The sequence below is a fragment of the Panthera onca genome, chromosome D4 (genome assembly GCF_046562875.1).
Source record: "Panthera onca isolate mPanOnc1 chromosome D4, mPanOnc1 haplotype 2, whole genome shotgun sequence".
NCBI classification, from domain to species: domain Eukaryota; kingdom Metazoa; phylum Chordata; class Mammalia; order Carnivora; family Felidae; genus Panthera; species Panthera onca.
This window is the reverse complement of record NC_138351.1, coordinates 58,322,366-58,345,355: the sequence shown is the minus strand read 5'-3', so window position 1 is coordinate 58,345,355 and position 22,990 is coordinate 58,322,366. Positions and strand designations below refer to the sequence as shown.

At 42.2% G+C, this 22,990-nt stretch overlaps 2 protein-coding genes across 3 annotated transcripts; both read left to right on the top strand.

Annotated features, from left to right (window-relative positions):
- The first annotated feature begins 4,480 nt into the window (after nucleotides 1-4,480).
- Nucleotides 4,481-5,440, top strand: LOC132663823 (olfactory receptor 13C7-like). The gene has a single exon (XM_060610401.3). It carries the CDS (start codon nucleotides 4,481-4,483, stop codon nucleotides 5,438-5,440), a length of 960 nt encoding a protein of 319 aa, XP_060466384.3.
- A 9,286-nt stretch (nucleotides 5,441-14,726) lies between these two features.
- LOC132663824 (olfactory receptor 2S2) lies at nucleotides 14,727-20,275 on the top strand. 2 transcript variants are annotated; one of them, XM_060610403.3, is made up of 2 exons: nucleotides 14,727-14,736; nucleotides 19,326-20,275. In XM_060610403.3, exons 1-2 carry the CDS (start codon nucleotides 14,727-14,729, stop codon nucleotides 20,273-20,275), a joined length of 960 nt encoding a protein of 319 aa, XP_060466386.2. The 2 variants fall into 2 exon arrangements, with proteins under 2 accessions (XP_060466386.2, XP_060466385.2); XM_060610402.3 differs by lacking the exon at nucleotides 14,727-14,736 and having other exon boundaries at nucleotides 19,316-20,275.
- Nucleotides 20,276-22,990: the final 2,715 nt, after the last annotated feature.

Here is a 22,990-nt window from a genome sequence, read left to right as displayed (position 1 = left end):
AGAGAAACATTTTACTTACTGGACCACTGATATGTTATAAAAGGATATAATTCAAGAACAGCCAGATGGAAGAGATGCATAGGGAAAGACATGAGAAAGCGTTCAGAGACTCCACTCCCTCCCCATTCTCTCCCATCTTCACATGTTTACCAACACAGAAGTGCTCTGAACCCCAACCTTTGAGGGTTTTTTTGGAGGATTCATTACATAGGTGATGTATATGGGAAGGAATGAGGAGACAATCTTAATCAATGAGGTTAAGCAAAAATTCTGTAGAAATTATAAGTATGAATTTTATATACATATAAATATTTTATATTTACACATATTTTCTGTTTCCATTGAAAGGCCTAGAAACTATGAGAAACTCAAAAGCACCCTTGGCACCCAGATTGAGTTTCTAAATACCATTCCCCACTGAAAGAAATAAGAATTTCTTAAAGAAAATGACTATGGAGCTAATATCCAAAGTATGGAGAGGGCTTAAAGTTGTTAGAAGCAGTTAGTTAGGTTCTTATTTTTTTTAATGTTTTATTTATTTTTGAGAGAGAGGGAGCACGCACAAGAGTAGGGGTGTGTAAGTGGGAGAGGGAGACAGAGGATCCAAAGTGGGTCGGTTCTATGCTGACAACAGAAAGCCGGAACCAGGGCTGAAACTCAAAAACCGTGAGATCATGACCTGAGCTGAAGTTGGATGCTTCACCGACTGAGCCACGCAGGCATGCTAAAGCAATTAGTTAGGTTCTAACAGGATGCCTGGAAGCCACCAAACAGGAAGTCATGGCTAAAGTCAAAGGCCTATCCTGGCAGCACAGCAAAACAAAGCCATAAGAAACCAGATCAAACCAGACAGGCCCAAGATGGTTGACAAAGTCTCCTCCCTAAAGGTGCCATGACAGAAAACCCCTGATCAAATAAGGAAGAAAAGGTATATAACCCACATTCCTGGAAGAGACCACCCTGCTTCCAAGAAAATCTCCACCTTCAAGTAATGAATATTCCACCCCTTTGTTAACAACTGTCAATTAAAGATAGAAATCCAAACTCCAGTGGGCATAGTTCCCCTTTAAGCTCACCCACTCTCGCAACTAAAGAGTGTACTTTTACCTTAATAAACCCTCTTGTTTGTGCTGCTCATCTGCCGTGTTGTTTGTCCTTGAATTCTTTCTCATGATGAGACCAACAGGCCTCAGCAATATCTTTTGGATGGGCTATGTCAGAGCCTGACGTATCCCTAGTCCACCCACCAACAAAGTTATACCAACATAATAAACTGTTAAGAGCTAATGTGGACACAGCTCCTGTAAACAGCAGAAGTGAGTCAGGCTGTCCCTGCGATATGTTTCCCGATTCCTGTGTGGCTGTCAGTATTGGGGCCAATCATAATAGCCGAGGCAATGGTGTGAGCCCTTCCACTTGTTCCTGAGCTTTCCCCAAGAGACCCAAGCTCACACGTGTCGTACTGAGGGGTGACAGTCTGTGGAAGAGTTGCAGGAGAAATCCAACTTGGGGAGAGAGAGAGACTCCAAACAAGACCCTCAAGGCATCTCAAAGCTCAGACTATCTGAAACAGGAAGAGCGCAACAAAGGAAGGTATGTAGTTCAGACAAGTAAGATGGCAGACCCTCTCTGAATAGGGCCAGAAATTCTGAATTCTGCAAGCTGGTTCTGCTCAAGATAGATGTTTCCAGGGGCGCCTGGGTGCCTTGGTCGGTTAAGCGTCCGACTTCGGCTCAGGTCATGATCTCGCGGTCCGTGAGTTCGAGCCCCGCGTCGGGCTCTGTGCTGACCGCTCAGAGCCTGGAGCCTGTTTCAGATCCTGTGTCTCCTTCTCTCTCTCTGCCCCTTCCCTGATCATGCTCTGTCTCTCTCTGGCTCAAAAATAAATAAACGTTAAAAAAATTAAAAAAAAAAAAAAAGATAGATGTTTCCAATATTTAAGAGCCACTTAAAAAGACAGGTTTGTTAAACATTTGAAAAGGTGGAACCATAGCCAGAAGCTAGGTATCTGGGGTCAGCGGTGCTCTAGGTTTTAAAATCATGCTTCCTTATAATTCACACTGTTATTTATTTATAAAATACATAAATGTTCTCCTGTACCAAGATATTATATACATTATTAAATGTTTACAAAAATAGAAATTGAAAAAGATGGGATAAAAATAAAAATATAAAAAGAAGGGTTAACCTGGAGCAAAGGAGAAATTAAGGGTAGGTCACAAATTCATTTACTAGTTTATTCAGCAGCTATTCATTGAATGCCTAATGTAAGCCAGGTTCAGTTTTTATACTTCAGATACGTTTGTAAACAGTGTAGAAAAAAATCCCTGCCTCTGTGAAAATTGCACTCTAGCAGATGGAAACAGACAAGATAAATGACTAACATAAATAAGAAAATAATAGGGGATGCTGGAAACCGCACAGAATCAAGACTGAGGCATAAAGGAGGACTGAACACATGCACCTAATTTTGCTCCCTCTTGCAACCCACAAAAACTATAGTTAACTTTTTTGGTTTTGTTTCATTTTTTTTAAAGTGACAAAACCCACAAGATTAAGAAGAAGGGGGACAGCAGTGTGATAACATCCTGAAGGCTGGAAAGTGGATGTGGTCATTTCCACTGCAGATCTAACAGACCTACATCCTGAGCCAGAAACTAGGAGAGCACTGCACTGCAACCAGATCTCCAGCACTGAGCAGCCATTGCACCACATCCTCTAGGTCCAGGGGTGAAGGGGTGCTACTAAAACAGGAGGGTTAGGCAAAAAAAATGTGTAAGAAACAGAGTCCCTATACCCCCTCCCTCATCCCATGACATTGGTCAACTGTCCCTTACCGATCCCAACAAAAATTTCTTCTCTGGAGAAGATAAAACACATGATCATAAGAAAGACTTCAAACAACAGGACATCACTTCTGCAATCAAGTGGACTTTTTCAAGCACACAGCTGCTATACCTATGAAACTCTCATGGCAAGAGCTAGGACCAGATTCATTTAGGACTCTCCCAATGCCCTGTAGAGGCCTAACCCATGCTAGGAGTTCGGACTCTATGTGGTGGGACACAGACAAGAAGAAACTTTCTAGGTCACTTGATTCTTTCCAACCCCAAGATCCTGAATTTGGAAATGCCAGTGGTATTGAGCTACAAGGATCTGTCCTGTGTAGTGAGTTTCACACTCTCCTAGAACTATCATGGGTTCTACTGAGAGCTCTCACTGACTGGCGTTTATGTTAATTCTGGCAGGACCAGGATGACCTGTCCTCTCTAATGTTTTCCAATAGCTCAGCAGGATGGGTATAAAGGAAAGGAGGGGGAAGAAAGTATTTCTGGAGGGACTTCAAAATAATTGGATCTTGGGGACATAATCCCAGATGTATAAAGTTTCTAAACTTTGTCACTTCAGTTTCTAAACTTTAAATCACTTCAGGGACTAGAATAATCCCAATAGCGGGGTGGAATTTAACTGGCATCATGTACGTAATACATGGTCCTTTGTGGATTTTACCCAAACCCAGAACGAAGACCAGAAAACTTAGCTCTCATCCATTTCAGGTGCTAACTCCTCTGTCTGCTACTTTCAGATCAGATTGGCTATGTTCAGCCTCTGGACTATTCCAAGACCTCAGAAAAGTGGTGTTCTTTATTGACCTGTTTACACAAAAGGTAAGAGAGAATTTGTAAAAGAATATGTAAACTCTTGTGAGCCCAGCCCAATTCCTGGCTTCATTCCTTGTGACTAAGTGGCATGGGGTGAACTTGAAGGAAAGAGAGAAGGACATCTTAGTGGTGGGACAGAAAGTGAAGAATGAGGAATTCATGAGATCATTTTGTCCCTGGATAGAATATCTGTAAATATATCCCATTCCAAAGAGCATATTAGGAAAACAGAGGCCCAGAGAGGAAAAGGGAGTTGATAATCCCCATACATTGAGTGACTGGTGAAGTACAATTCTTTTGGTAAGTGCTCCAAAGAGTTTGGCAGGTGAGTGAAGGAATGCATGAATAAATATCCCAGGGGCCTGTGGACTGTGAGAGAGAACTAAAAAAGAGGAGGAAATTCGTATCTAAAATTGCTTGGATCAGCAATTGAGAATGAAGATCTGTTATTTCCACCAGACTTATGTCCCAAAAGAATAAAAATTCATACAAATGGAGTATAGCACTTCTCACAAAATTGATTAAAATGGATCAGCCACACATGGTATAGCCTGAAGTAAACATGTGATGTTAATCTTAAATGTGATTCAGAAAATTAAATCCAATTTTGTGAAATGTCAAACACCTCCATGGGTAGCCAAATATCACAAAGTAGATTTTGACTAATTTCTCTGCATTTTATTAGAACAATGTAAAGAGACCCCCAGATTGCCAAGGCTGTTCTCCAGCTGCTCAGCAAGGCAAGTTTCCTCACTGGCTTTCTGGCCACTTTAGGCATCAGAGAATCATGAAGTTGGCTTTCTGAGGGGAGATACACCATGGAGAGATCCAATTGGACTTCTCCTGTGATGGGGTTCATTCTCCTGGGCCTCTCAGCCCACCCAAAGCTGGAGAAAACGTTCTTTGTGCTCATTTTACTGATGTACCTGGTGATCCTGCTGGGTAATGGGGTCCTCATCCTGGTCACTGTGTCTGTCTCCCGCCTGCACACGCCCATGTACTTCTTCCTGGGGAACCTCTCCTTCCTGGACATCTGCTATACAACCTCCTCAGTCCCCCTCATTCTCGACAGCTTCCTGACCCCCAGGAAAACTGTACCCTTCTCAGCCTGTGCTGTGCAAATGTTTCTTTCCTTCGCCATGGGAGCCACAGAGTGTGTGCTTCTGGGCATGATGGCATTTGATCGCTATGTGGCCATTTGTAACCCCCTTAGGTACCCTGTGGTCATGAGCAAGGCTGTCTACGTGCCCATGGCTGCCAGCTCCTGGGCAGCTGGAAGCACGACCGCCATGGTGCAAACATCCTTAGCAATGCGATTGCCCTTCTGTGGTGACAACGTCATTAACCACTTCACCTGTGAGATCTTGGCTGTCCTGAAGTTGGCCTGTGCTGATATCTCCATCAATGTGATCAGTATGGCAGTAGCCAATGTGATCTTCCTGGGGGTCCCAGTTCTGTTCATCTTTATCTCCTACATCTTCATCCTCACCACTATCCTGAGGATCCCCTCAGCTGAGGGGAGGAAAAAGGCCTTCTCCACCTGCTCTGCCCACCTCACAGTCGTGGTCATCTTCTATGGGACTATCCTTTTCATGTATGGGAAGCCCAAATCCAAGGACCCCCTGGGGGCAGACAAGCAGGACCTTTCAGATAAGCTCATCTCCCTCTTCTATGGGGTGGTGACCCCCATGCTCAACCCCATCATCTACAGCCTGAGGAACAAGGACGTGAAGGCCGCTGTGAGGAACCTGGTATTTCAGAAACACTTCATCCAGTGATGGTGGAAGGGTCATGATAGATCTCTGTTATATAATTTCTCTCACCTAAGTGTCTCAGGGGATAAGAAAAAGGGCCAATTTCATCAAGGGTACATAGACAAAACTAATGACACAGAAGGCTTTATATGAATAGGAAGCATTTAATAGGACTTTTCTACCCCATTCTATAAGCAATTCTACAAAAGTATATGCCATTGGTCAAGCCTTATAGTTATCTATCTCTGTGATGCATTACTGAACTTATTGATGTCCAGGAAAGTAACTTTTCCAGTTTTATTTTTAACTGACAAAAAGCTCTAGTCTAGGGGTACCTGGGTGGCTTCGTCGATTGATTTCATTTCAATTCAAGTCATGATCTCACAGTCTGTGGGTTTGAGCCCTGTGTCAGGCTCTTTGCTGACAGTGTGGAGCCTGCTTGGGATTCTCTCTCCCTCTCTCTCTGCCCCTCCCCAGCTTATGGGCTCTCTCTCTCAAAATAAATAAACAAACATTAAAAAAAAAAAAGCTCTAATCAATAGATCTGTAATTCATTTGCTCCTTGGCCTCTTTCTTTGAACATATTTGGATGGGTCCTTGATTCATGTTACCTTTCAACACATCTTACTCTATATTAAACAAAAGTAATATTTTTATCTTTATCCTCATTGTTTCTTTCTCCTTATTTTCATATTAATTCCTCAAATTGTTTCCTGAATTGTTCTCTTCCTACGTCTCCATAATTAACCTCTTATCCTTAATCATAGTCCCTACCAGAAAATCATTCACACTTTTGGAGCAAAGAAGAGGGTGAGTAGGTTGTGGCAAAACTGATACCAGGGTCAAAGGCTCTGGCCTTTTTTCTTTCCCCTTTTTGAAGAAGTTATTCACCCCTGGCTTCTGTCCCTGGATAGCAGTGGCCTCCCATAGGTCATCAGAGTGATTTGGAAACAGAGATGTATTTAGGAGAATCAAATGAATTCTATTAATTTCCTGACCTAGCTTGACCAACCATGCAGCCAAGTGACCATCGTGGCATGACACTACATGGCAGCCAGATGGAGAAGAAGGTGATGTTCACCAGGAGACATCTAAGAGTCATCCACATGATTGGTGAGGAATTCTAAGCCAGTTCCCAATAGTCATCAATCTACAAGTCCAGCTAAAAGAATGAGTGGAATAGAAAACTTCTGTTAGCTCACATGAACTTTTAATCCAATAAGGAGGAAATAAACTAACCATAAAACAAACAGCCTTTGCTGACAAAGAGTTATTGCAAAAAGATAGTTAAGCGCAGTGAAGAAAAGTCTCAGTGGAACTCGGGAGGCTACGGAGTCAATAAAACAAAAGCAGTTTGCCAAAGAGAAGCTAAAAGAAAAGGTGACTGGGAGATAAAAACATGACCCTAGGGGGAAAAATCCACATTATCTATCAAATAAAATTCAGTAGAAAGTATTTAAAAGTAGATAAAACAATGCTTAAAATGAATTTTTACATTAAAAATAACTTGGGGCGCCTGGGTGGCGCAGTCGGTTAAGCGTCCGACTTCAGCCAGGTCACGATCTCGCGGTCCGTGAGTTCGAGCCCCGCGTCAGGCTCTGGGCTGATGGCTCGGAGCCTGGAGCCTGTTTCCGATTCTGTGTCTCCCTCTCTCTCTGCCCCTCCCCCGCTCATGCTCTGTCTCTCTCTGTCCCAAAAATAAATAAAAAAAAAAAAAAAAAAAAAAAAAAAATAACTTAAATTTCTCTCCTAGTCTTCAGAGGGAAAAAAAAGGGAGGGTTCAGTTATTCGAGAAAAGATGAGAGACATAAAAGATAGACCAAGGGGATCCATTATGTAATTCTTGAGGAGAAAACAGAGCAGATAAAAAGTAAATAGTAATTAAGGAGGAGAAAAAACATTCTGCTGAACAGATAAAAGTTTCATTCATAAAAGTTTCATGAATCACCAGGTAAGAATTGTAGCAAAAGACACACCTATATACAGTCGATACAAGGATAATTTTTGATTCTCATCTATGTTAAAATAATTCTATAGACTTTTCCACAGGAGAAAAGCATATTTTCTAACAAGGGATAGGAATCTGGCTGCCATTGGCCTGCTTTTCCGTCACCCTAAATGTAGATGCCAGTGGAACAAGGTTTTCTGAGTTCTCACAGAAATGGGCTGTGGGTCCTGAATTCTATGCACCCTGACCATTGCACAAATGTAAGACTTGAAAAGACATTTTTGGCACGTGCACACACAGAAAGCACGTACCCCTATAATCTCTTTCTGAAAAAGAAGTTTTATTTATAAAGTTCTCTCAACAAATGGTTTAAAATAAATAATTGAACGAATGTGACAGATATGGTATGTAAGACGCTAATGATCAAATGCTTAAGAATAATAAAGTCTAATGAACTCTTGATACCAAATTTGCCAAGACAAATATATGAATTATTAGAAAACACATAGAGGGAAACACTGATAACAAAGCAATGGTATAACTCCAGTTACAATTCTAGATGACTTTATTAAGCTGAGAAATTAAGAAAGAGAAGTAAAGGTACAACCCATTTAAGGTTTCATCTTATGAAGGATGTATCAGGAAGGGGAATCTTTTAAGTATAATTCACTGCATTGATACTGAAATACAACAAGTCTTAATATGCTTGTTGAAATTTTAAGAAAGACCAGTAGAAAAGCATTAGGATGAAGACTTTTGAAAGAATTAGAGGATTGTGAATGAACAAAAAAAGTTGATCAAATGAAAAAAAGTCATTTATTGAATCTGAGTAGATTAAAATCATTGTATATTAAACAAATGATACACATTACCCAGTTTTTAAAGGAGTTTCAGGGTTTCTAACATTAGGAATGTTAGATCTATTGCAACCGTTTTATTAATAGATTCAAGCAGAAAAAGTGATCTCATTGACAAATGTTGAGAAGTCATTTGATAACATTTAATATTTATTTCTGACTTTTTAAAAGTAGAGACTTGAATAGAGGAAACCACCCCTGACATGAAAGAAAATATCAGAACATCAGCCTGTACCATGTCTACAACTTGGATTAGAACACCCGCTTTCAATGTCTACATCATTCTGCAGAGTCTAGCTAATTAGATGAGACCAGAAAAATAAAGGACAAAAATAATGAAAAGAAGAAAAAAAAAAGAAAACTATTCACAGACATCGTTCAGCTACAAAAATCTTAATCAAATGTCAAAGCTACTAGAAGTAGTAAGAAAGTACACTAGAGTGGTCGTACATAATTCACAGCAGTCACAAAAATTTTTAAATACCTTGGGAAAATATATAAAGAAGTATGAAAGAACTATATGAATATCATGTATTTATAATCACACACGAACAGAAGAAATAAAGAAACAGTTTCATTTTGGAGGAAGGAAGTGCCCTGAATGTAAGCTTTAGGACATTTAACTATCCTCCAAGTGCTCTCATTCAAAGCCTTTCTCCCCCCTTGCCAACAGGTTGGGATGAGCCATGCTCCATTCACTTTCCCATCCCTAGAGCAAGCACATGCTGTTAGTTGGGAAAGAAGGTTCAAGCTCAGGGCTTGGAGGCAAAGGTGAAGGCTCACTGACCTAAAGGTTACAGAAGCAAAGAAAACCAGCCTCAACTCAGCCCTGCTTTTGGAGATAACCAAGGAGTCTAGAACAGACCACTGACAAATGGAGGTTTTCAGAGCTCTGCTTATGTGATGATTAATTTCCACCTCATTACAACCAGTGACCATTTATCTCAGGTTAGGATGATGTCTTAAATCTTCAAGAGATTACAGCAGCCAATGAAAGTTATTACAAACATGATCAAATCAAGCAACACAGATAATCACAGATAACAGGTCAAGAATGTAATCACCCAAATAGCTTAAATCAGAGCATTTCAGATGCTGGACTGCAGGAAAGGACCAGGTGTGGAAGCAGGACCTGACTGCTTCTTCCAACAGAATGCCAGGAAGGAATGTAGGAGTGGGGGAGGGGTTGCAGAGATGCTGTCCCAGCTGCAGGTTCCATGCTTACCTCTGGTGTTTGCAGAGTTGAACTGAGTGTCCCTCAAAATTCTTTAATGGTATCAAGATAAGTATTATGAGGGTCAAACAAAATTTGATCCATACCCAGATTTGGCTAAAGGTTGCAAATTTGCAATGTCCACTATAAGCACTCATAAGACACACCTGAACCCCCTAAGAATGCCATCACAGAGGTCAGCTATATCCTGTACTGTGCACCTATTATTTTGGGTGTTGGGGGGAACTGCTCACTCTCACTCTTATGTGATTCTAATGAGGCTGCCAATCATAGTACACCAGCTCTTGGCACAGCAGTCGGGTCTAATGGAAGTCATGTAACCTAAGTCAAACTAACCGGAGCCATTCCTCAGGAAATTTCTAATTGGAGCATGCAGAGAAAGGGTCTTGTATTAGCTTTCTATGCTGCATGGAGGATCATCACTAACTTAGTGGCTTAAAACAACACACATTTATAATCTTGCAGTTTTGTAAGTCAGGAGTTCAACCAAGTCCTCCACAAGGCTGCAGTGTAGGTGTTGGCCAGGGCTCAGTTCTCACCTGGAGACTCAAACAGAAGAATGTGAATTAGGCTCTTGACAACTCTCTTCCCTATCACATGAGGAAATCTGTCCACCAGCGTTTAAAGTGAAGCCAGGAAAAAACAAGTAGAGATAAGAAACAGATGGAGAGACCCAGGGTCCTAATGACATGTAGAGTCCCTAATTCCAGCTATGCCTGAGACTGAATCCACCCTTGAACTTCTCAGTTGTATGAACATTAAACTTCTTTTAGGGATTAAGCCAGATGGAATAAGTTTTCTATCTAGCAGCCTAGGAAGTCTTAACAATTACAAAGCCCAGAGAAAAGCATCTTTATATGGTCTCCCTCTCTTGCTGACCACTGCATTCTCCACCTGCAATTCTACATTTATATAACATGGTAGGTCATTCTCGGTTGAGATACAAGAAACTGCAAACCAGTCTTGGTCAAATCCCAGGCTCTTTTTCAAATAAAAGAAAAGGAATAAACTCCTTTCAGGCCTATACTATCCATGAACATAGATGCAAAATCCTAAATTGAATGTGGCATCAGAGGAGGCTGAGCAAGGACATGGGACTTTTTTTTTTTTAACATTTATTTTTGAGAGACAGAGAGAGAGCACGAGCACAGGAAGAGCAGAGAGAGAGGCAGACACCGAATCCAAAGCAGGCTCCAAGCTCTGAGCTGTCGGCACAGGCCCGACATGGGGCTCAAACTCACAAACTGCAAGATCATGACCGAGCCGAAGTCGGACGCTTAACCAACTGAGCCACCCAGGCGCCCCAGAGACATGGGACTTTTATCTCCGTTAAGTTGTAAAAAAATCTCCACTTTGCAGTATCAGTGGAGAGTATGTGGGAAGCCTAGACTTTCATCCCCAACCCTGCATAATGAGGTGCCCCTTTTCCTTCCCACTTGGGTGGTATCAGAGAGGGTCTAAAGGAGAGTCAGGACTTGTGCCTATGGTAATGAGGCCACCCTTCTTATGGTGTCAGTGGAGGACATGGGAGTAGTAACTATATACCCTTGCCCCTGCCAGCCAGGAAGGAATCAATCAGCAGAGCCCTAGTGGGGAGCTGAAATTCATCCTCTCTAGCAGCAAGGGGGATCTCCTCCACCAGGGAAGGACAGGCTGGTTCGATAAGCAAAGATCAGTCCATGCAATCTATCGTATTAACAAGCTAAATTAAAAAAAAAAAAAAAAAACCTGACATGAGTGAAACAGGAAAAGCATTTGAAAAACCAATGCCCATTCATGGTGAAAAACAAAACAAACAAACAAACAAACAAACAAACAAACAAAACCTTTCAGCATTGAATTGGAGGTCCCAGCCAGTGCAGTAGGGCAAGAGACAAGTCTAACAATTTTGAAGGAAGAAAAAAACTTTCATTGTTCACTGGTGTTATTATTGCCTACTATATAGAAAATCTAAAATAACTTGAAGATATATTATAAATATTTAAAAGAGTTGGGGCGCCTGGGTGGCTCAGTCAGTTAAGCATCTGGCTTCAGCTCAGGTCATGATCTCGCAGTTTACGAGTTTGAGCCCCACACTGGGATCTCTGCTGACAGCTCAGAGCCTGGAGCCTGCTTCAGATTCTGTGTCTCCCTCTCTCTCTGCCCCTCCCTCACTCAGGCTCTGTCTCTCTCTAGCAAATAAATAAAACCATTAAAAGAATTATATATATATATATATATGTATGTGTATATATATATATGTATGTGTATATATATATATATATATATATATATATATATATATATATATATAAAAGAAAAAAAGAAGGGGCGCCTGGGTGGCTCAGTCGGTTAAGCGTCTGACTTCGGCTCAGGTCATGATCTCACGGTCTGTGAGTTCGAGCCCCGCGTCAGGCTCTGTGCTGACAGCTCAGAGCCTGGAGTCTGTTTCAGATTCTGTGTCTCCCTCTCTCTGCCCCTCCCCTGTTCACGCTCTGTCTCTCTCTGTCTCAAAAATAAATAAACGTTAAAAAAAAAAAAAGAATTTTATAAATATTTAAAAGAGTTTAGCAAGGTTCCTCAACACTAAATCAATATACAAAAACAAATATTGTATTTCTATATTCTACCAACAGATTATGAAATATTTTTAAAGACATAAAGAAATATAAATATATGTATTGGGGTGCCTAGGTGGCTCAGTCAGTTAAGCATCCAACTTCAGCTCAGGTCATGACCTCATGGTTCATGGGTCCGAGCCCTGTTTTGGGATCTGTGCTGACAGGTTGGAGCCTGGAGACTGTTTCGGATTCTGTGTCTCCCTCTCTTTCTGCCCCTCCCCCACTCATGTTCTGTCTCTCTCTCAAAAATAAATAAGCATTTTAAAAAATTTAAAAAATATATATGTATTTATATATTTAAATATAAAAAATTAATATATTTATGTTAAAATATAAATATCCTCATACAGGGTTAAATCTGACAAAAGATCTCCAAGACCTTCATGCATAAAAGTATAAATTATAACATGTTTTGAACAATATTAAAACAGAGAAATATTTCCATTTAATGGGTTGGAAAATTCAATATTATGGAGATATTAGTTCCCCTCAAATTGATCTATAGAATAAATATAAAACCAATTTATACATTCCTAAAACAATTACTGTAGAATTCAAGAAGTTGGGTCCATAATTTATATAGAAGAACAACGAACTAAAAACAGCCATCACACATTTGAAGAAGTATTGGGTGGGGATAAAGGGACTCACCCTACAAGATATCAAAGTATACTAAAAAGCAATATTAATTAGGGCAGTGTGGCATCAACACAGGAACAGACAGGTAAGCCATTTGGAAAAGAATAGAGATCCCAGAAATGAACCCTTTCATGTTTGGACATTTGATGTATAACCGAGAGGCTATTACAGATCACTAGAGAAAGGCTGGGTCACAGATGTAGGCAGGACAATTGGACGTATGTGTACCAAGGAGAAGTATATAAAATATTTATAGCAGCATTCAACTAGGAGGCAACCCAATTATCCTTTGAAGTAGAATGTATAAATAAACTGTGCTGCATTCATATAATGGAATTTAGCAATACAAATTAATGAATTTAGCTACACTTGTAAATATGAATGAGCCTCACAAACATGATATTGACAGAAGAAGCAAGTTAAAAAGAATAACTACAAGCAATTGAATTGATACGGAGTTTAGAAAGAGGAAAGCCTAAACTATACTGTTTAAGGATGTATACACAGATGATAAAACTCATGAAAAACAAGGAAATGATTATAACTAAAATTGGAATGTGGCTGTCTCTGGGAGGAGAGGGAGAGGATGGACAGGGAAAGAATACCCAGGGAGCTTCCAAGGTACTGGCAGTGTTCTACTCCTTAAATTAGGAGATCATTGCTTTCTTTTATTCTTTCAATTAAAAATATGTGTTTTATATACTTTCATATGCATTTACATGTGTGTGCTATATTTCACATTTTAAATTGTTTTAAATATCTAAAGTATTAAATAGTACAATGTGATATCACTTCTCATCTTTAATTTTTTTTTTAACGTTTATTTATTTTTGAGACAGAGAGAGACAGAGCATGAACGGGGGAGGGTCAGAGAGAGAGGGAGACACAGAATCCGAAACAGGCTCCAGGCTCTGAGCTGTCAGCACAGAGCCCGACATGGGGCTCGAACTCACGGACCGTGAGATCATGACCTGAGCCGAAGTCAGCCGCTTAACTGACCGAGCCACCCAGGCGCCCCCACTTCTCATCTTTAAATTGGCAAAGACCAAAAGAAGTTCTTGAGAGAGCAAAGTAATATGTTATCAGAGGGTGGAAAACAGACATTCTCATAAGCTGATGGTAGGAATTTGTAAACTTGTCAATATTACAAATGTACATAAACAAGTATGTTTTTACCACATGTGCTAAATTATGAATATGCAAAGATATTTGTTGTAACATTGACTGTAATAGCATAAGATGGGGAAAAACTGGAAGATCTAAAAGTCTATCAATATTAGATTGGTTAATTAAATGATGACACATTCTTAACACTGGAATACATACAGCCATTTAAAAGAATGAGGCAGGGATGCCTGGGTGGCTCAGTTGATTGAGTGTCTGACTTTGGCTAGGTCATGATCTCACAGTTTGTGGGTTTGAACCCTGCTTTGCACTGACAGATTCTCTGTTTCCCTCTCTCTGTGTCCCTCCTCCACTCATGTTATCTCTCTCTCTCAAAAATAAATAAACATGAGAAAGAGAAAGAAAGAAAGAAAGAAAGGAAGGAAGGAAGGAAGGAAGGAAGGAAGGAAGAAATATAAAACATGTATAAAAATGATATATTTTCCAGATATATAGCTCCAATATATATTAACTGAGAAAATCATGATATTAAAACAGTGTATATTTGTGCAAAATTTGTCACTGTCTTCATATCTTGCTTTTCTCACTGATCAATATCCATAGAATATTTCTGGGAAAAAAAGGCATACAAGAAATTGCTAATATTGGTTGTCTCAAAGGAACATAACTAGGTGACGAGAAAGAGACTTAATTTTTATTATACATTCTTCTATACCTTTTACATTTTGTTTCAGGTACAAGTAATGCCTACTAATGTGGTGATAATCATGAGGAAGAGGAGGAGGAGGATATCCAATGATGATAAAGAGAATCAGATGTATTGAGACTGAAATACCAGCTCTGGATTTTACAAGAGATGTGGTCTTTGCTAAACTGTTTAACTTTTTAAATTAAAAATTTTTAAGTTATGGGAGAAAGTATTTGCAAACAACATATTTGATAATATATTCGGTTAATATCCAAAATATATAAAGAACACATATAACTCAACATCAAAAAAACTCCCACAAATAATTGGATTAAAAGTGGGCAGAGGACCTGAATAGACATTTCTCCAAAGATGGCCTACAGATGGCTAACGGACACATGAAACAATGCTCAACATCACTCATCATCAGGGCAATGCAAATTAAACCCACCATGAGATACCACCTCACACCTGTCAGAATGCCTAGGATCAAAAAGACAAGAAAAGACACCTGCTGGAGAGGAAGTAGAGAACGTCTTAAAACCAGTGTTTGTGAAGCGTTCGTCACAGTGACTGGCACAAGGGAGCCGCTCAACGAACGCAGCCAATCCTGCTACTGCTGTTAGACATTTATCCTGCTTCCCCATTCTGGATATCTAGGACTTCGACATAGGGACAAAGTACGCCGTCCCTGAATCGAGCACTGGCTTCTCTGAGACCCCAGGGAAAGCTCTGGAGGAAGCCAGCATCTGCTGCATGCTCTTGTCCATCTCCCCTTGACCGTGTCCCAGTCGTTACCTCTAATTGGGACAGGGTGTGTGGTCCCTGGAGGCCCCAGGTATGCTTAGGGCCTGTACCCCGTGCACATTTGACATTCCAAACTTTAAATTGCTTCTGGGACTAACAGAGTCCCTGTAGAGTTCACAGCTGCTGCCCGAGGACTCCTTTCACTGCTGGGGAAGATGTACCATTGGGATTTCTGTGTCTCAGACCAGGATGACATGTGTTCTCCACAAAGAGTCCTTAGCTGAGACACGCGGTCAGCCTGCACAGCTAGGAGGAAGGACGGGAGAGAAACACCAGCAGGGGCTAACATTGCCGTAGGGATTTAGCGGAGAGAAGAAGAAAGAGGGTCTCAGAGGTCAAGGAAATCCAGCAGGGGAGTGTCTGGGGTCTTTCTCTGGCATCCAGGGTCTGGCCCAGGGCACAGTGTGGAGTTGAGAACTGTGTCTGGGATCAGGAGACTCAGACAAGTGGCTGCAAGCAGGATGCAGGTAGGGAGCACTGGGCTGTGGTGGGGACAGAAGTGGTGGCCATGACTTTTGCCGAGCATTTTCCAAAGATGGACTTTCCTCCCCACCCTGCCTCTGCTCTAAGAAACTTCCAGCTGCAACTGACTATGAGCAGCAGATGCTGGAGCGGGGAGGAGCAGCTGAGGCTAAGCCCAGGCAGTCCCTCGTGCTCTACAGAGCTCACCAGTGACCAAGCCCCTGCCTTGACACTGCTGCTCAGTCCTCCCCGGGAGGAGCCCAGAGCCCAGGGAAAGAGGCAGCCATGTTCCCATCCCCATCCTGCTGAGATTCCCCGGAAGACTGAACCTTCCTCAGGGTCAGAGGGTGAGCAAGACAGGCAAGCTGGGACCCAACCCTGTCTGATTCCCATTCCGTGGCTAGTTCTTTCCATTTTTCTCACTTTCTTCCTATAGATACAGTAGTTTCCTCTTTTACACAGGGGATACATCCCAAGACCCCCAGTAGATCCCTGAAACCGCAGATAGTACTGAACCCTGTGTATACTGTTTCTTCCTATACGCACATGCTTATGATGAAGTTTAATTTATAAATCTGGCACAGTGAGAAATTAACAATAACCAGTAATAAAATAGAACAATTGTAACAAAATATTATAATAAAAGTTATGTGAATGTGGTCTTTCTCTCAAAATATCTTATTATGCTGCACAACCGCCCCCCCCCCCATTCTTCTTCTGATGATGCAAGATGATAAAATGCCCACACGATGAGATGAAGTGAGGTGAGTGACCTAGGTGTTGTGAGGCTACTACCGACCTGACCATACTCAGAAAGACCATCTTCTGCTTCCAGACCACACCTGGAGGTGGTGGTGGGGCAGGAAGTGAAACTTCTGAATGCAAAATGTCGGTAAGTAAGACGGGGGGGCGGGGGTATTACTGTACTGAGAATTTTTTCCCCAAATACAATTTGTGCCCATAATATTAGAAAACTGGATAATACTGAAGAGGTAAAAGAGGAATGCCCTCCCCTAGTGATTCTTCTATAATTTCTTTTGAGTCACTTTTATCAACATATATTATTCACCTAATTGAGATCATAACAGTGTGTACAATTTTGTATTCTCCCTTTGAATTTATTGTTGTAATGTAATGATGTAATAGTGTAAAAATTATAAATGTAACTTTAATGTCTAACATTCCATTATATGAAGCGGTATCATTAGGTATTTATTGGTAGACAGTTATTTTTTTTCCTATGTTCATTCACAAATATGGCTGTGATAAATGCCTTTATGAGAGATACCGGCCCTGCACTCATTGAATCATTAGAACTTTCTCCCAGGGGTGGAACTGCTGAGTTATGTGGGCTTTCCAGGTTTTTCCTTTTCCTGGGCAAACTGCTCTCCAGAGAGGCCATAGAACAGTGTATAGAGGCAGTATGATGGTTTATGGGCTCCTAACTACCTTGTGTTCCCTTCCCTTCCTCGCTCTCCCAGGTGGACATCTGCCCGCTGGGGCTGTAGGTGTCAGAGCTCCTGGTTTTCTTCCATCCCAACTCTCCTCCAAAGCCTGATACAGCCCTATTTCCAGCTGGCCATATCTTGATGGGAGACCAACCATTCAGATCTCCCCACCATGTGTGCTCATGAGCACACACACACACACACACACACACACACACACACACACCATACCACACACGCAAAGGAGCAGGCAGTCACCTTCACCAAAGTCTGAGCCCGGCCTGGTGAGGACGGTGCTGAGCAATCCATGACAGAGTTGGGACACTCTGGAGAGCACCTGTTCAGCCTTTTCATGATGCACATGGGAAACAGGCTTAGGGCCTTGCTCCAGCCACCCAGAACACCCATGTCACGGGCAGAGGCAGGTCCCAGAGCTCTGGGCTCAGTGCACAAGATCTTCCTAGTCATTCTGTTCACTCCAATTGAACCAGCTTTCATTCAGCACTGCTCCATGCTGGGCACTAGGAATTCCATGGCTGCAGCTCTCACACGGGGCAAATCCCGTGCAGCACTCATGGCCACAGCACATCGTTCACGGGCAGACGCTTCTGTGTGCACAGCCCCAGCTCGTGGGCGTAGACAGGATGGCTTCTCTAACAGAAGCCACTGCCCTTGGCCTCTGAAATCACAGCATATCCCTGTCACTATGGAATCCTGCTTGTGGCATCAACTGCAATGTTTACTTTTCATTTTCTGGAAAGGCTGGGAGAGCCACTGGGAGGAGTGGGAGATAAGCTGGGGCAGAATTCCATGGTGAAGCAGCTTACACACACACACACACACACACACACACACATGCTTACACACACACACACACACACACACACACACACACACACCATTGCAATTAAGAAAGAGCTATAGAAATATTATGAATGAGGATTCTGAATATAGAGTCTGGGCAGTTGCAGCTGAGAGCCTGGAAATCCTCTCTACAAAGGCAGACGGGTCTTCCTATAGCTAGCTGCTTGTGTAAAACACAAGAATGGAGGCAGAGAGCCAGAATATTACCCAAGAATAAAGTATAAACATAAAAGGACAAAGAAAAAACATTCCGTAGTCACCCCTGGCTAAGAATGTCACCAGGATTCTAATGAGCTGGGATTAGAAGTCAATGCCACATAACCTGCTGTCTGATGACTGTAGTCAGCATGGTTATTAAGAATTGTGTTAACTGGCCAGTGAGCTGCAAGTTGCCATTCCATAGTGTGGGTTCCATCACTCCAGTCAATCCTTGTGTTGGCTTCATAAAGTTCTGCCCCCTAAGGAACCTCCCCCCAATTTCTATTAGTGTGTGTGAAAATAGGCAGATCCCAGTTCAGATGACAGTCAAGTCTGTGTTGCTGAGGCTGGGCAGGCTGAGGAAGCAATCCTCGTCATGGCTGAGCCTTTACCTAAGCTTCATTCTGTCTGGATGTGGGTTAACACTTTTATACAAGTTGCTTCCAAACGTTAATAAAGTTTACAGAAGCTTAAAACTTTGCCCATTCTAAGAATTGGATCAGCTTGGGGATTCTCCTCTCTGAGAACCTAAGAGAGCCCAGATTAGGTGAAATTTCTATAGAAAGAAATAATTTACAGCATTTTCCAGCTGTTGATCATAAAACAGAGGAAAAGTCCTCCTTGACTGGGGATTAGCTCTACTGGGCTCCAGTCCTGCCTCTATCAGCACCTTGCTCAGAAGACTCAGACAGGTCACACCCCTCTCTGGGCCTCAGTTGCTTTTTCGGGCCATGAGAGGATGAAGCATCAGAAAAACCCCTCGCACACAGTCGGCTGGAATATTTGAGGCTTTTCCTTTTCCTTGGTGCTAGTCTACTCTAAGCTCTGTTGTGTTCCACCCCCGACCCTCTCTCATCTAAAAGCTAAGGACACTCCCACTTACTGTCTCTTACAGCCATTTTTCTCTTACACACACATGCTCTCCTCTTATGTAGCACAGACTTGATGGCATACTAGATGCCTGAGACTCTTCTCAAGAGAGCCTGATGTGCTGCTTTTGTACTTTGCTGATGACAGAAGGGATATCACATGGAAAAAGCCAACTGGTCCTCCCCCGTGGTGGGGTTCATTCTCCTGGGACTCTCAGCCCACCCAAGGCTGGAGAAAACATTCTTTGTGCTCATCCTGTCTATGTATCTGGTGATCCTGCTGGGCAATGGGGTCCTCATCCTGGTGACCATCCTTGACTCCCGCCTGCACACGCCCATGTACTTCTTCCTGGGGAACCTCTCCTTCCTGGACATCTGCTACACAACCTCTTCCATCCCTCTAGTCCTGGACGGCTTCCTCACTCCCAGGAAAACCATTTCCTTCTCAGGCTGTGCCATGCAGATGTTCCTCTCCTTTGCCATGGGAGCCACAGAGTGTGTGCTCCTGGGCATGATGGCATTTGATCGCTATGTGGCCATCTGTAACCCCCTGAGGTACCCTGTGGTCATGAGCAGGTCTGTCTATGTATCCATGGCTGTCAGCTCCTGGACAATTGGTGGGGCTGCTTCCGTGGTACACACATCCCTGACGATTCAGCTGCCTTTCTGCGGGAACAACGTCATCAACCACCTTGCCTGTGAGATCCTGGCTGTCCTGAAGTTGGCCTGTGTTGACATCTCCATCAATGTGATCAGCATGGGAGTGACAAATGTGATCTTCCTGGGGGTCCCAGTTCTGTTCATCTCTGTCTCTTATGTCTTCATCATCGCTACCATCCTGAGGATCCCTTCAGCTGAGGGGAGGAAAAAGGCCTTTTCTACCTGCTCTGCCCACCTCACTGTGGTGGTCATCTTCTATGGGACCTTATTTTTCATGTACAGGAAGCCCAAGTCTAAGGATCCCCTGGGGGCAGACAAAGAGGACCTTTCAGATAAGCTCATCCCTCTCTTCTATGGGGTGGTCACCCCCATGCTCAACCCCGTCATCTACAGCCTCAGGAACAAGGATGTGAAGGCTGCTGTGAGGAACCTGGTGGCTCAGAAATACTTCACCCAGTGATGGAGGAGGGGTCCTCTGTGGTTCCTACCTCCAAGGGAGCAAGGGTTTTGATCATTGCAGCTGCCACTCAAAAGCCAGGTGATGTTAACTGAAATGATCTCTTGCCCTCTAGTTCATTTTCAGGGATTGTGTAACTTTTCAGATTGTGTCTTCTGAGTTTTAGCCAGATATCTGAGAGCTTCAACAGATGCCAGGCAATAAATCGCTAATGTAATGTACAAAGACATTCTGAACACATCCTAAAACTGAGGAGAAAGGGACCATTAGGGCAAGCCGAATAGCCCATACTGTGTCTGAGCTACACAGTCAGTACACACAGGTGAGAGGGCTCTCACAGCAACTTTTTCATCCCTACTGGACTTCCCAGGACAGCCAGGAACAAGGAGGAAGTGGACATTTTCATTATTAGACTCAGTTTGCCTGAAATACTAAGAGGAGACAAAAACAAGGTCTCCAGACAGAGGGCTTTTGAGTGGAAATAATCTAGCCTGATGAACTGAATTGCTTTTTAGCTATGAGAAAATTGAGGCTTATTTTTTCTCAATGCATTTCACATTATGAAACACTTCTTCTAAGTTAAATTCAAGGAGTGTAGAGTTTGAATTTGATGTTTACCACTTATACAATTCCCAACAGAAAAGCTACTTTTCTGTTAGATAATAACTCAGATTCTGGAAGAGAGAGAGAGACAGGGAGGGAGAGGAGAGAAAGGAAGGAAGGAAGGAAGGAAGGAAGGAAGGAAGGAAGGAAAGAAGGAAGGAAGGAAGGAAGGAAGGAAGGAAGGAAGGAAAGAAGGAAGGAAGGAAGGAAGGAAGGAAGGAAGGAAGGAAAGAAGGGAGGGAAGGAAGGAAGGAAGGAAGGAAGGAAAGAAGGGAGGAAGGAAGGAAGGAAGGAAAGAAGGGAGGAAGGGAGGAAGGAGACAGATAAATAGAGGTTAAAATTATTTGAAGAGTTTAGTGGGGTAAAATTTGACAAATTTCTTTGTTCCAGAACTTCTCAAAGTCTTTAATATGTTAAAATACACCGTGAATGTCCAAGAGATGTAAAATCTGTAGCTTTTCTGAGCCTCCATAGCTCAGCACAATAAACACTGGGAAGCATTTTCTTACCCATGACCTTGGGCAGGTTGCTTAATCTTTCTCAGTCTATTTCTTCATATTTTAAAACCTAACCATTTGATTTTAGACAAATTAGATAAGATACTATATAAATGAGTACTTATTTATGGTAAACACAGTAGAACTACAGATGGTAGTGGTCGTACCATGAATGCTGCACAGTGCTGTGTACCATGTGGAAATGAGCCAGACATTGTTTCTTTCTAGAACAATAGACAGAAGATGAATGAGAGTCTCAGAGATGGTAGTAGATGGATAGAAGCAGTTTTAGGCCAAGTTATACTAAATTCTTTGCACACTGACAGACTTATTTAAAAAGAATAAAGAAAGTCAGGACTCCTGGGTCTCTCAGTTGGTTAAGCGTCCGACTCGGTTCAGGTCATGATCTCACGGCTGGTGAGATAGAACCCCCTGACGGGCTCTCCACTGACAGAGAGGAGCTAGCTTGGGATTGGCTCTCTCCCTGTCTCTCTGTCCTTGCCTACTCGCACATGCTCACTTTCTCAAAATAAATAAATAGACATAAAAAAAATAAATGGTAAGGAATCTACTCCTGAAATCATTGTTTCACTATATGCTAACTAATTTGGATGTAAATTTTAAAAAAATTAAAAATAAAATAAAATAAAATAAAATGGCGTTGAGAAAAGTGGAGAGTTACATACAAAAAAAAATGACACTGGACCACTTTCTTTTAGCATACACAAAAATAAAATAAAAATGGATTAAAGACCTGAAACCATAAACCTCCTAAAGAAAACTTCTTGAATATTGGCTTTAGCAACATTGTTCTGGATATGTTTACTCAGACAAGGGAAACAAAAGCAAAAATAAACTCTTGGAACTACAGCAAACTAAAAAGCTTTTGCACAGCAAAGGAAACCATAAGCTAAACATAAAGGCAACCGACTGTATGGGAGAAAACATTTGCAAAAAATATAATTCAACATCAAATAAACCCCACAAATAATTGGATTAAAAGTGGGCAGAGGACCTGAATAGACATTTCTCCAAAGATGGCCTACAGATGGCTAACGGACACATGAAACAATGCTCAACATCACTCATCATCAGGGCAATGCAAATTAAACCCACCATGAGATACCACCTCACACCTGTCAGAATGCCTAGGATCAAAAAGACAAGAAAAGACACCTGCTGGAGAGGAAGTAGAGAACGTCTTAAAACCAGTGTTTGTGAAGCGTTCGTCACAGTGACTGGCACAAGGGAGCCGCTCAACGAACGCAGCCAATCCTGCTACTGCTGTTAGACATTTATCCTGCTTCCCCATTCTGGATATCTAGGACTTCGACATAGGGACAAAGTACGCCGTCCCTGAATCGAGCACTGGCTTCTCTGAGACCCCAGGGAAAGCTCTGGAGGAAGCCAGCATCTGCTGCATGCTCTTGTCCATCTCCCCTTGACCGTGTCCCAGTCGTTACCTCTAATTGGGACAGGGTGTGTGGTCCCTGGAGGCCCCAGGTATGCTTAGGGCCTGTACCCCGTGCACATTTGACATTCCAAACTTTAAATTGCTTCTGGGACTAACAGAGTCCCTGTAGAGTTCACAGCTGCTGCCCGAGGACTCCTTTCACTG